The sequence below is a fragment of the Lynx rufus genome, unplaced genomic scaffold (assembly GCF_022079265.1).
Source record: "Lynx rufus isolate CCGP_SWC_20201006 ecotype Redwood Valley unplaced genomic scaffold, mLynRuf1.p SCAF_3, whole genome shotgun sequence".
In the NCBI taxonomy this organism is placed as follows: Eukaryota; Metazoa; Chordata; class Mammalia; order Carnivora; family Felidae; genus Lynx; species Lynx rufus.
Window position 1 is genome coordinate 152909642 of NW_025814845.1, and position 12803 is coordinate 152922444.

General features: G+C 42.5%; 1 protein-coding gene across 1 annotated transcript in view; it reads left to right on the forward strand.

Moving 5' to 3' along the window:
* Positions 1 to 11521, forward strand: part of FBXO16 (F-box protein 16) — a 50249-nt gene extending 38728 nt beyond the window's left edge. Inside the window, exon 7 of the mRNA XM_047090580.1 lies at positions 11339 to 11521. Within this exon, the coding sequence (XP_046946536.1) occupies positions 11339 to 11521 (183 nt within the window). The remainder of the gene's footprint in view (positions 1 to 11338) is intronic.
* Positions 11522 to 12803: the final 1282 nt, after the last annotated feature.

The following is a 12803-nucleotide window of genomic DNA, read 5'->3' on the forward strand; positions in this document are numbered from 1 at the left end:
GCTTCTGCCTGGTTTCCCGGCCCCTTCTGGGCCAGGAGTAGAAGAGAAATCCAGGGGAGAGCCAGGAATTTAAAGCACATAAAAGTTGATGGTTGATGTATGCTTACAAATTATCGGCATAGTCAAACATTTCTCTGGCCTAAAAAACAAAACAAAATCAAAGGCTAAACAGAAGCCTTCCCCATGGGCTTTTGACATTAACCATCTGTCACACACTAGAGGGGCTTGCTTAAGTTAAAAAATTCATTATATTTATAAACTTTAAAAGTTGTGCTAATTAAAGCTGGAAGGGAAACCAGGGCAAATTAAACAATGATGGAGAACAACGAAGCTATTAATAAAATGAAGTGTGCAATGGTAGTGATCTACTTGTGTTGTTTATGTAAATGTACTAATTATAATCACTATTTATGCTTCGTACTTTTGATAAGGAGCAGAAAGCACAATTAAACCCTCCAAAAGTGTGCTAGGATCTTTTTCTCAGTCTGATCTGGCCGTTTGGGCCACGAGGCTGCGTGTGGCTAAGGTTTCCCCCTCTGCAGGCAGTGGCAGTTTGCTCTCTCAGTGGGCCACGTAGCTCAGAGGAAATAAGCAACCTCCTAAGTGATGCAAGGCGATTGTGCAAATTTTGGAAATGCTGGATGTGGGACCATAGAGAAGAGGAAATGGGTTTTGAAGAAATTAAATTAGGGTACAGAAGGAGAGAAGCAAGGAAAACTCTGAGAATTGCCACTATGGAGAGGGTGGTGGACAAAGCCCCATGCAATTGCAGCAGAGGGAACCCTGTGTTCATTTGATAGAAAGGTCTCATATCATTAAGATAGGTGTATGTAGGAAGATTTCAGGAGGAACTAGAGAAACGGGAGCAGGCAGAACTCGAGAACATATTATTAAGGGGAGGATGAGAAGGACAGACCCACTAAGCTCTGCCCAGCAGGTGCCTGACACCTGAACACTGAGTCTTTCTTGCCCCTGTAAGCAGAAAATACTTGGATACTTGGAAAAGGTAGAGCTTTGTGGAGTGGAAGGGTTGAAACAGAACAAAGCTCGGGAGTATAAGAGAATACAGAGAATATTCCTTAAGTCATCTCTCCAGGACCGTGGCCATGAGGCTACTGAGACCCGTCTTCTTCACTTTTTGTCTGTCACGATTTATAGTTTTCAAATATGAGAAATGTCTCCAAAAAGAGAAACCTGCTTAAGGAAACAGTTTCAAATCCACATGTATTACTGTGAACTTGTGATGTTTTGTATTATTTATTAGACTTGAGTTTTCAAAACCTGCCCATTTAAAGGGTACCTGATTTCCATGTATGGCTTTCAATTCTAAAGCTGCCTCTTTACAGCTGCTTCATTTAACCCCTTCTGGTGTGAATCATTGATAGAAGATGGGAATAAAGCCTAGGTCTGATCACTAATGCTTTATAATTTTGAAGATTGTTTATTAAAATTATATAAAGAAATGTCCATTGCTCTTAGTTATTAAAATTTCATAAAGAACAAGGCAATTTAAATATATAAACGCCACAGTACAGCAAGTACTATCTTTTAAAAAAAATTTTTTTAAGTTTATTTATTTATTTTGAGAGTGAGAGAGAGCGCGAGCGTGCGCGTGTGCATGGGAGCAAGCAGGGGAAAGGCAGAGAGAGGGAATCCCAAATGGGTTTAGAGCCTTCAGCACAGAGCCAGACATGGGGCTTAACACGGGGCTCAAACCCAAGAACTATGAGATCATGACCTGAGCCAAATCAAGAGTCACCCAACTGCCTGAGCCACCCAGGGACCCCAGCAAGTACTATCTTAAGAAAATTTTCCATTTTGTATAAAGACATGGGAATTTCTTTTTTTTTTTTCTTTTCCTCCAAATCTTAACAGCCAGACCTACAATGCCTGTTCAGGAAGGGGAAAGAGGGAGCTGTCTCCTTGGGGGAAAGCTTTGATGAGCTTGTGGGGAGGGATGCCACCTTGAGGGCTTGGATGTTACAGGCACCTGGTCTCCAGAGGAAGGGAAACCTGCTCTGCCGGAGATTAGAGGAAGTTTGTTGTTTCTCTTCCAGCTTGGGAGGAGGGAGAGAAGTGGTGGAGAAAGAGCCAGCCAGGTGCTGAGACAGGTCGGGAAGTGAGGCCAGGACCCATTCAGATCCGAATTTATTTGCTGTTACTGAGATGTAAACCCCGAATTCCATCTCTACAGTAAATTCTCAATTTACACATGGAAGCAAGATCTCGGAAGTCTAGAAGACAGGAAAAACAAAACCTCCTGGGACAATTCGCAAAAACTGAAGGGTGGGCTTTGGACTTCCTGCGACCTGGAGGTAGACTCAGAGGACCCCAGCTGACATCTTGTTTCATGTCATTTTTCCTTTTTCTTTTTCCTACCAAGTTAAGTGTAAAAACATTAAGTACCTTTTAGCTCACACTGCTTTTTCTTGGCGATCAGAGAAGTCCTCACTTTCTAGGTTCTGATCTGGCCACGGATTTCAAAAAGCTTGCTGTTTCAGACCATTCACCTAAATGCTAGTAACAAAAGCCTTTAATTGCCTGCTTACTCTAATTGCTTTAGATAAGACCTTATCTTTTTCTGTACTCTGCTAATTCAAGCTTCTGCAGTTACCTTCCAACGCTTTCCAAGCTAACTTGGTTTTTAGTGTCCTGATCTTTTAAATGCTTCTGTAAGCTTTATCACCTTTTTTTCATCCCCTCTCTGAATCAGAAGAGGAGGAAAAAAGAATATACTCCAAAGTGATAGCTGATTCTTGTTGTGAAAGAACAATGGCTTAAGAATCAGGAAAGCCAGTTTTCTGGCCTCTGCTCTACAATTAACTAGCAGTCACTCAACCTTTGAGTTTTCATTTTCCCATTTATAAAATGAGAGTTTGGGTCCCAACATCTTTAAAGTCCATTCCTGTCTAACTAAAGCCTGGAGCTGCAGAACCCCACAGTCCCCTGCACATTTATTCCCTGCTTTCTTCTGATGCCAGAGGGACACAGCTGTCACTAAAGTGACTTTGCATAGAATACCAGAAAGAATCAATCACACTGGTGAGTTCTGATTATAAACCAATGGAAACTGGTTTCTGTCTCCTATCCTTTTCTTTGAACTTCAGAAAATACAATTAACTGTAACAGAAGTATTTACGAAACAAACCTATGCAGTGGTTTCCTTACAGGCAGTCTTTAATAGACTTTTTTCAAAGTCTGATGACTTCCCCAGGTGTTTGTTTATTTGGTTTGGATGGGCAGAATTAGAAATCTCAACAGGAGAGATCTTTAATTATTTAGCTCAATCAGTGAAACTCATGAGAGTTCCATTTGGAATACAGAGTAAGAAAGAATATGGGCTTTGTGGTCAGAGAGACCAGAGTTCTTTTACCAAATGGCACAATTTTGGATAAGTGAGGGACCAAACCTTTCTGAGCCTCTATTTCTTCATCTGTAAAATGGGAATAATGATTCCTCCCTTGTAGGATTATTGTCCGGACTAAATGCCAGGTGTATCTTAGGTATTCAATACTTGTTTGTGTTCTCTCTCATTAAATACCATCTTATCTTGCGGGGCACCTGGCTGGCTCAGTTGGAAGAACATGAGACTCTTGATATCCAGATCATGAGTTCAAGCGCCATGTTGGGTGTAGAGTATTACTTAAATAAACTTAAAAAGAAATACCGTATTATCTTTCACTTTGCTGACCAAGAGTATAGGTTTGGGACTCAAACAGCCTAGGTTCAATGCCTGATACCACAATTTTATCTATTTGTTTTTTAAATATATATTTATTTTGGTGGAGGGAGGGGCAGAGAGGGAGACAGAGAATCCTAAGCAGGCCCGAACCCTTGAACTGTGAGATCATGACCCTACTGGAGCAGAAATCCGGAGTCGGATGCTCAACCACTCAACTGACTGAGCCACCCAGGTGCCCCTATTTTATTTATTTATTTTTTAAAAGCTCCAGACCCAACATAGGCTTGAACTCATGACCCCGAGAGATCAAGAGTCTCATGCTCTACCAACTGAGCCAGCCAGGTGGCCCATGGCACCAGTTTTAGTAGCTCAGTGATTTGGGTCAGTTATTAACCTCTGGGAGGTTCTGTTTCCTCATCTGTAAAACGGAGTTAGTAATGACACTAACCTCACAGAGTTAGCAGAGGGGGTATAAGGCATTTAGTAGTGCCTAGCTCAAATAAGTATTCAGTAAGTAGCAGCTGGTGTAGGTAATAGCAATTACCAGTATCAAAACCCCACCACCAGGTCACTGCCTGAGGCTGCAGGAGAGAGAGAGAGAGAGAGAGAGAGAGAGAGAGAGAGAGAGCGCGCACTGATGGTGAAAGCTGCAGAGAGGTCAGGCAGCAACCAAGGGACATTGGCAGCAGGCTCCCCCCCTATGGAATAAGCTTCTCTTTCTCACCTGTACTTTTACTTGCCTTCAGTTTTAGCTTTCTTTGTCTTTTCTTTTCCCCATGGTTTCCACGATGTGAAAAGTGATTGCATCCATAGCGGCTGAAATGTGAGCTACCTATTTTTTTTCCTGCATGGTCTCTGTACAGTCTGCCCCTGCACATACATACATGTATTCCCTCCTCAGCGACATTGGGTCTTTTATTCCACACTCAGACTGAACTGTGCATGTGTGTTGAACTCAATACTGTGAATTCTGTGCTACCTGTGCTCCTCTGCTTACTAATTACAATATTGGTTGTTGTTAATTTTTGATGCCTATGAGAAGAAAGGGCCTAATTGCTAAGAATCCTGGGGGCAAAATTAACTCTCAGGAAGGACCACTACTTAGAGTCTTTGCATTTATCCTTTGCCTCTAAAAGAGCATAGTTTTCTTGTTCTGTCTTGTTATCTTCTTTGTGATGCTTTGCATAATAAATTACCCTGGCATTTCCAACAAGAGTGACTCTATCTGCTTCTCTTTTACTGAATATTTATTTTTTATTTAAAAAAAATTTTTTTAATGTTTATTTATTTTTGAGAGACAGAGACAGAGCGCCAATCAGAGAGGGGCAGAGAGGGAGACACAGAATCTGAAATAGGCTCCAGTCTCTGAGCTGTTAGCACAGAGCCCCATGAGGGGCTCCAACCCATGGACTGCGAGATCATGACCTGAGCTGAAGTCAGACACTTAACTGATTGAGCCACCTAGGCGCCCCTCACTAAATATTTAGACTGTAGCATAATGGCTACTTGTTTTTAAGAGTTACACACAAAATATTTGACACAAATTGGCTTCTCTTTGGGATCTATCAGAAGAAAAGAACCATGTTTGTGAGTTATGTAATATTATTAGTTATATACATAGTAGTTATGACAGATATTTAATCACTGTTACTGCTGGGTTTAAAATATATATGTATGTGGGCTGCCTGGCTGGCTCGCTCAGTAGAGCATGTGGTTCTTGATCTCAGGATTGTGAGTTCAAGCCCCACTTTGGGCCTAGATCTTACTTAAAAAAAAAAAAGTATAGGGGCGCCTGGGTGGCTCAGTCGGTTGAGCGACCAACTTCGGCTCAGGTCATGATCTCACAGTTTGTGAGTTCGAGCCCCATGTCGGGCTCTGTACTGCCAGCTCAGAGCCTGGAGCCTGCTTCTGATTCTGTGTCCCCCTCTCTCTGCCCCTCCCCCGCTCATGCTCTGTCTCTCTCTGCCTCAGAAATAAATAAAAATTTTAAAAAAGTATATATATGTGTGTATATATATATACATATATACACACACACATTCATACATACATTTATATGTGAATGAACACATACACACATATATGTATGTAGTATATATATTTGGGTGTTGTATAACATTTAGTAATATAGCATTTCACCACAAACTACATTAGAAGCCAATTTTCTAAGACATGGCTGTTTTGAAATCCGAGTTCACAATCATTACTAACAAACAACCATTGGAACTTTATGGCCTTGCACATTTTGCAACACACCCCTACCTTACTTCACTTGGGAGACTGAATGGTGCCATCACATAGTCTTGGATTTAAATTTCAAAACCCTGCCTAGGGGTTGCTTAGTCTTCCTCCACAGCTCACAGCTCTACCCCAAGGTTCCTTAAAAGATAAACCAAGAGCAAAGACAAGCCTGTGACTTCTTTAAAACTCTGTTGATGATTTTTCCCTAACACCCTCCCTCTGTTTCTCACAGAAGCAGAGTGAGCAAGGACAAAAAGGGAACACCCTCTCCATAGTGTTGACCAAAGCAGGGGCTCCCTGGAAGGGTGACCACACGGCTCTGAGCAGCAATCTGGGATCCTAAGCAGGCAGGAGGACAGCAGGGAGCCTTCTCACAGAATTCTCAGATTGAAAACTCCAGGAAGCAGCTCCATTCTGGAGATTAAGCATCCAGGACTCTAAGACTTTCTTCCCAGAAGGAAACCCCTCTCAGGCGAGCATTCCTCAGCCACCTTCTCTGTCCTCTGAACCTTTGTCCCCACCAGTGACCCTTACTTATTGCTCAACCCATATCCTATGCTGAGACAATTTCTAAGAGTGAGTTGAAGCTGTATTTATTTGACTAAAACAAAATACTTCTGACTTTATTATTTTCAAATACAATATTCCATGTTTATACATAGTATTACCACATTACTCTTGAACTGGATGTCATAAGAAAGTGTTGAGTGTAGATTTTTGTAAAAGAGGAAGGTGGATAGGGTCTCCTACGGAGTGAAGATTGTTTACCTTTCTTCCTTACCTTTCTTTACCATATCACAGGCTTGGGAAGATTAAATGAAATAATAAAGGTATGACACAGCACAAGGCAGTCAGATATGTGCAATTGTTTTTACTGGTATTTCTAGAAGGATGATTGACACACAGCAGGGGCTGTCATTATGGTTACTATATCTATCTGTTTTCCATATCTAGACACTCCTTACCTAGTCTATTGTCTTAAATGATCCCTGGTTTTATCCAGTGGTGTTGTTTGTATCAATGATCATTTGCAAGTTTCTGCAGATAATGTGAATGGAGAACCAGAAAACAAAATTGAAGTGGGGAGTGACACCCAGAAGTATATTCAAGCTGCTATACACAATTCCAGCTGCTTGTTCCTGGGTTGATAGCCCTTCTTGGGTCATAGCCTCCTATAAGGTCCTACCCTTTCTTGGGTCACTCAGCTCCATAGCCTCTCCCCATTCTCACTCTTCTGTGCCCAATAAAATGACCATCCAGTCTGAAGATAGGAATTTTCTATCTCTACTTCAAAGTCCACCTGCAAGGTGCTTTCAGCCATTGCCCTGAAATGAAAGAGGAAAAACCATTCATATATTTATTCATTTATCCAACAAATATTTACAGGTACAAGGGTGGGCATTAGGGATACAACCATAATAAGATACAGTCCCTACCCTCCAGGGGCTTACAGGCTGGAGGGGGAAAGCTTCCAATCAAGGAAGGGGTAACTCCTAGGTATCTGGATTGGACAGTTGTGTTAATGCTCATACCACCCATCACTGAGACTGGAAATGCAGCAGGACATGCTAGGTGCGAGAGACCTGTAGGAGTACCAGTGTACATATTCAGAAGAGAGCTGAATTTATGAGCCAAGAGCTCAGGAGGGACAGCGGGGCAAGAGATATAAAACCAGCAATTGAAGATGTAGGTACTGATTGCCTAGGAAGTGGGACAAGAACAGAACCCTGAAGATTTCTGTTATGTAAAGCATGGCCTTTACATATAAATGTCTTCCATTTTAAAGACAGGCTGACGAGACATAGAAATACTATTGGGTAGGGGCACCTGGGTGGCTCAGTCAGTTGAGCGTCCAGCTTCAGCTCAGGTCATGGTCTCACAGTTTGTGAGTTTGAGCCCTGTGTCGGACTCTGTGCTGACAGCTCAGAGCCTGGAGCCTGCTTCAGATTCTGTGTGTCCCTCTCTCTCCGCCCCACCCCTGCTTGTGCTCCATCTCTCTCTTTCAAAAATGAATAAACATAAAAAGAAAATTAAAAAAAAATTTTTTTTAAGAAATATTGTTGGGTAAATATCTCTAGAAAAAGAACAGTAAGGGGCTCCCAGCTGGCTTAGTTGGTAGAGCACATGCTCTTGACCTCGGAGTCATAGGTTCCAGCAGTATCGCATGTAGGGTGTAGAGAAAAGAAAAGAGAACAGTAAGTTCAACCAGCAAGAAAAATGTATTTAAATGATAGATGGTCCCTGGCTTTGAATGGTTTGACTTAGGATTAACCATCAACTTTACAATGGTGAAAGGTGATTCATATTCAGTAGAAACCATACTTTGAGTTTGGGATTTTGATCTTTTCCGAGGCTGGCAGTATGTAGTACAACACTCTCTTGTGATGCAGGCCGGGGAGTCACAGCTCCCAGTCAGCCACACAATCACGAGGGTAAACAGCTGATAGTTACAACCATTCTGTATCCACACAACCATTCTGTTTCTCACTTTTTTAAAAAATTCAATACATTATATAAGCTATTCCACACTTTATTATAAAATAGGCTGTGTGTTTGATGATTTTGCCCAACCGTAGGCTAATGTAAGAGTTCTGAGCATGTGTAAGGTAGGCTAGGTTGAGCTATCTATCATGGTCGGTAAGTTAGGTGTATTAAATGCATTTTTGACTTACAATATTTTCAATTCATGGTGTGTTTATCGGGACATAACCCCATTGTGAGTTGAGAAAGATCGGTAGCTGATTCCCTCCCTCTTCATGGGAATAGACTGAGAAAAGGCTACAGCAGATGGACCTGTGCGTAAGTAAAGATAATTTATAACAACATTGTTTGTAAGAGCAACTTCATCCATTTGGGATTCTTGTGGAGGCTTTGGCACCAAGGCACAATCAATTATTAACTCCATTTCTAGCTCCTCTCCCCTCTCTGGAGGATGGTCAATGGGGCTGAAAATTCTAAGCTTCTAATCATGGCTTGGCCTTTCTGGTGACCAGTCCCCATCCAGGAGCCCATCCAGAGTCCCCTCAATAAAACAAAAGATGCTTCTAGGGCTCTTATCACTCAGGAAATTATAAGGGTTTGAGGAGCCCTGTGTCAGGAACATGGAGCAGAGACCAATGTGTATTTTTCTATTATCTTATAACCAACGTTGGTATAAAACACATTGCCAGTTATTTTAACCAGATCATCAGATGCTGTGGATCAAGGTACAAGACTGTCAGATTTATACCCTTTATGTAACTTCCTCATGTTTTCCCCTTAAATCTTATCTTTTCTCTTGCAATGATGGAAATTAAAGCCTTAAAATGAAGAGGGTCTATGAACTCGTTTTCAGGGACAGAAAGAAAGGGTGGATGTATGGAGACCATCTTTCTAGAGCCAATCTTAGAGGAAAGAGGAACCCAACAGTCTGGATAGGCAATGACAATTACCAAGGGTCGGGGGGATGGTGGGTATGGGGAAGTGAATCCCTGGGACCTGCCTTGGCTAAAAAGGAGAGCTTCAGAGGAGCCTGCCTCAGCATGTGAACTTTCCCCCGGGGACTTAGGAGAAAGAAGATCCTCAAATGCAGTGATAAATAAGCTTTGCAGAGTAATAGGATTAAATTTGAAACTGTTACAGGTGAGGTGTGACTAGCCCATTCTTGTATCCCAGAGAACTAGTCCTTTTTTTTCATTCAACAAGTATTATTTTTATCTTCATTGTCACTAAAATAGCAGAAAGGAACACCTCTGTTCTCTTTATGTTGATCTTAGAACAACACTGAAAATGCTTATTCTCCATTGCTCTTAAAACAACACTGAAAGCTGCAAAAGAGGGAAGATTACCTACTCCCTTTTCTTCCCCTTTTTCCTCTCCAAGTCTAACAACTTACTACATTTAATTCCAGTTTTACCTACTTTTTTCCAGAAAAATTATCAACAAAAATGTATGGATCTCCTATAGGCAGGAACCCATAGATTCACTGAAGTGTAAGATTCCAGCTTTGCTCTCAGGAAGTTTGCAGTCCCGTCAGGGCACAAATAATTACATCCAGGAATGAATACAAATGTCCAAGAACATATGTTTAATGCATAGTCTGAGGTCTCAATAATAATGGCTTCGGGAATCCAGCTGAGGCAGAAATCCCTGAGGGTTAAGACACTCAAGCTTCTTGGAGAAGGTAGACCTTGAAGGATAGGCTAGATGTAGAGAAGGAATAGAGTGCATGAGGCTAGTTAGTGTAGGGTGTGAGGCAAGACCAGACAGTGTGGGGCATCTTTGTGGAATAATGAGGGACCTGGTTCCCTGGAGAAGAGAACAGGAGACAGCAGTCATTGGCTAAATCAATTTCTTTTTTTGTTTATTTATTTTTGAGAGAGACAGAGACAGAGCATGAGTGGGGGAAGGGCAGAGAGAGAGCGAGACACAGAATCAAGAGCAGGCTCCAGGCTCCCAGCTGTCAGCACAGAACCCGACTGGGGGTTCGAGCCCACAAACCGTGAGATCATGACCTGAGCCAAAGTCAGACGCTCAACCAACTGAGCCACCCAGGCGCCTTGGCTGAAGCAATTTTTGATTTGTCGAAGTCTAAAGTAGGATTACTCCCAGATTAACAGAAACTCTGCTGGAAACATACGCAGCAGAGCATGAGAGGGATATAACAAACCATCTGACGGCTGGGCCATGCCAGCTGAATATGGAGTCTTGTGGGATCAGGATTTTATTCAGGGAAGGCTACAGTATCTGCATACCTGCCCCGTCTCTTTGTGTCTCTCTGCCGAGTAGGGGCCAACGCAAGAGGGAACTTACAAGACTCCATTGTTCCTGCTCCTGCAAGCTCAGCTCGTATTCTTTCTTTCTCTTGTTCTCCCCATCTTCCCCTCTTCCCTTTCTTGCTCACGGCCAGATGTCCAGGAGATATCCTTTCTCACTGTGAGTTTTGGTTGGAATGTCAACCAAATATGTTGCTTTTGCCTTTTTAGAACGAATGTGTGCATGACCAGATTAGTAGTGAGTGAAAATATGGGAACTCTACCTATGCTCATCTGGACTGAGAGTCCCAAGTCTCCAAACCAGGCCCTAAAACCTTTCTGGTCTGTGAACTTGGGCTGGCACGTAAACTGCCTGTTCTTCGGTTCCATTTATTTGTAAAACGGAGATGCTAATGCCTCCCTACCTACCTTGCAGAATTTTCTTGAGGTTCAAATGAAATTATGGTTGTGAAAGCACTTTGGAGACTAACAAACTTATTATTAGCTCAAGGTGAAGATTGCATGGGGGTTAAGGGTGGTCATATTGGGAAGTCTCATTAAATCCCATCCAGCCCTACAATTTGATAAAGCTGTTTTGTGTCATTAAAATAAGTTTAATTATATGGCTTCCTCTGTGATGTTTTGGTGGCTGTCACTTGAACGATGTGTTTTTCCTCCCTAGATATCCCTGAGTGCAGAACCCAGCCCCGCTCTACAAGTTCCTGCTCATCTCGCCTGGTCTCCTCATGGGTGGGCAGGGCTCCCAGCCACCGAAGCAGCAACGAAAATCCTCACACAGCATCTTCAGAGGCACTCTGGGCTTCAGGCAATACCCATCCAGGCTCCAGATCCGGAGTCAGTTTAAACCTGTGAAAGGATTTCGATAGAAATGACAAGATGCTCTACACATTGGAGAGTTGGATATTACTTGGCTCATCTATTAGAAACTTTCTGCTTAGGTACCTTCTTGGGATAGCGAATTCTACAGTATTTCAGTGAAAGGTATTCATGGCATAAGTGCTGACATATTTACAAACTTAGATACAAATGTGATGATAGATACCATGTGGTTGATAAAGGGACACAGGTTAGCAGGGATGGCCTGCTTTTGAAGAGGCAAAAGGGAAAGGGCCTGTTGTTCTAGAACCCAGGAAGAGCTGTAGCCACAGGAGAGGGGCCATCCAACAGGATGTATTCTGTGTGGTGCAGGAACACAGCCACTTCAGAAACCAAGGCCTAGTGGGGAAGGAAGAGGGAGAAGACCCAACCCCTCGACACTGACAGTGCTTGGCTTTGGTCAAACCTATCTGGAAGTCAGAGAACAAAGAAGCCTGGGGAGAAATGTGGCCAGGAGTGGGTTGGAGGGGTGTTTCCTAAGAAGGAATTACATTTCCCAAGAAGGAATTATAACTGATAGTCAAGCAATATAAGTGGGCTCAAAAGAGTAATTTGGAAAACAGAAAATGTTACTTAGCTGCAAAAGTATTAGTCATACATTCTAAACTAAACCACCTACTCATGTACCATTTCAAGGTCCCAGAAGTTACCATTCTAAGATACTAATTTACCTAAGTAAAGCAGAATGATAGAAAAATAAATGTTTGTCAATTGTGCAATGCTGAACATGTTATGTTATTATATTGCATACCATAACATGTACTAATATACACATATTTGAATGTTTAAAATATTCAAATTCCATGGTCTGGAAGCATGGCCCAGGATACAGTGGTTTGGATGCCCAAATGATTGGTGTAGGACAAAACATGCCAGCTTACATTTGATTAATTTGCACCACCCAAGGTGACACTAATACAGGACTTTGAGGCAGGGAAGAAGGAAAACACACCCAGGATGAGACCTTGTGTTCTTCCCATGGGCAAAGCAGCTGGCTATCAGTTAAGATTCCTTCTTCCTGAAGACTGAGCCCTCGTGGTCGGCCCCCAGGAGTCAGGTGCAGCTGTGTAGCTGGGATAGCCTACAGCTTCTGCCCTGCTTTGCCCCACTGGCCCCCCTGGGTTATGTCAGGATCCAGTCACATTGTGGGCATATATTTGAATGGACCAGTCTGGAGTATGTCCCCAGTATCTTCTGAAATAAACCAGAATCCTCTGGGGCAAGGACCTATCAAGAGAAAGAAGGGCTCG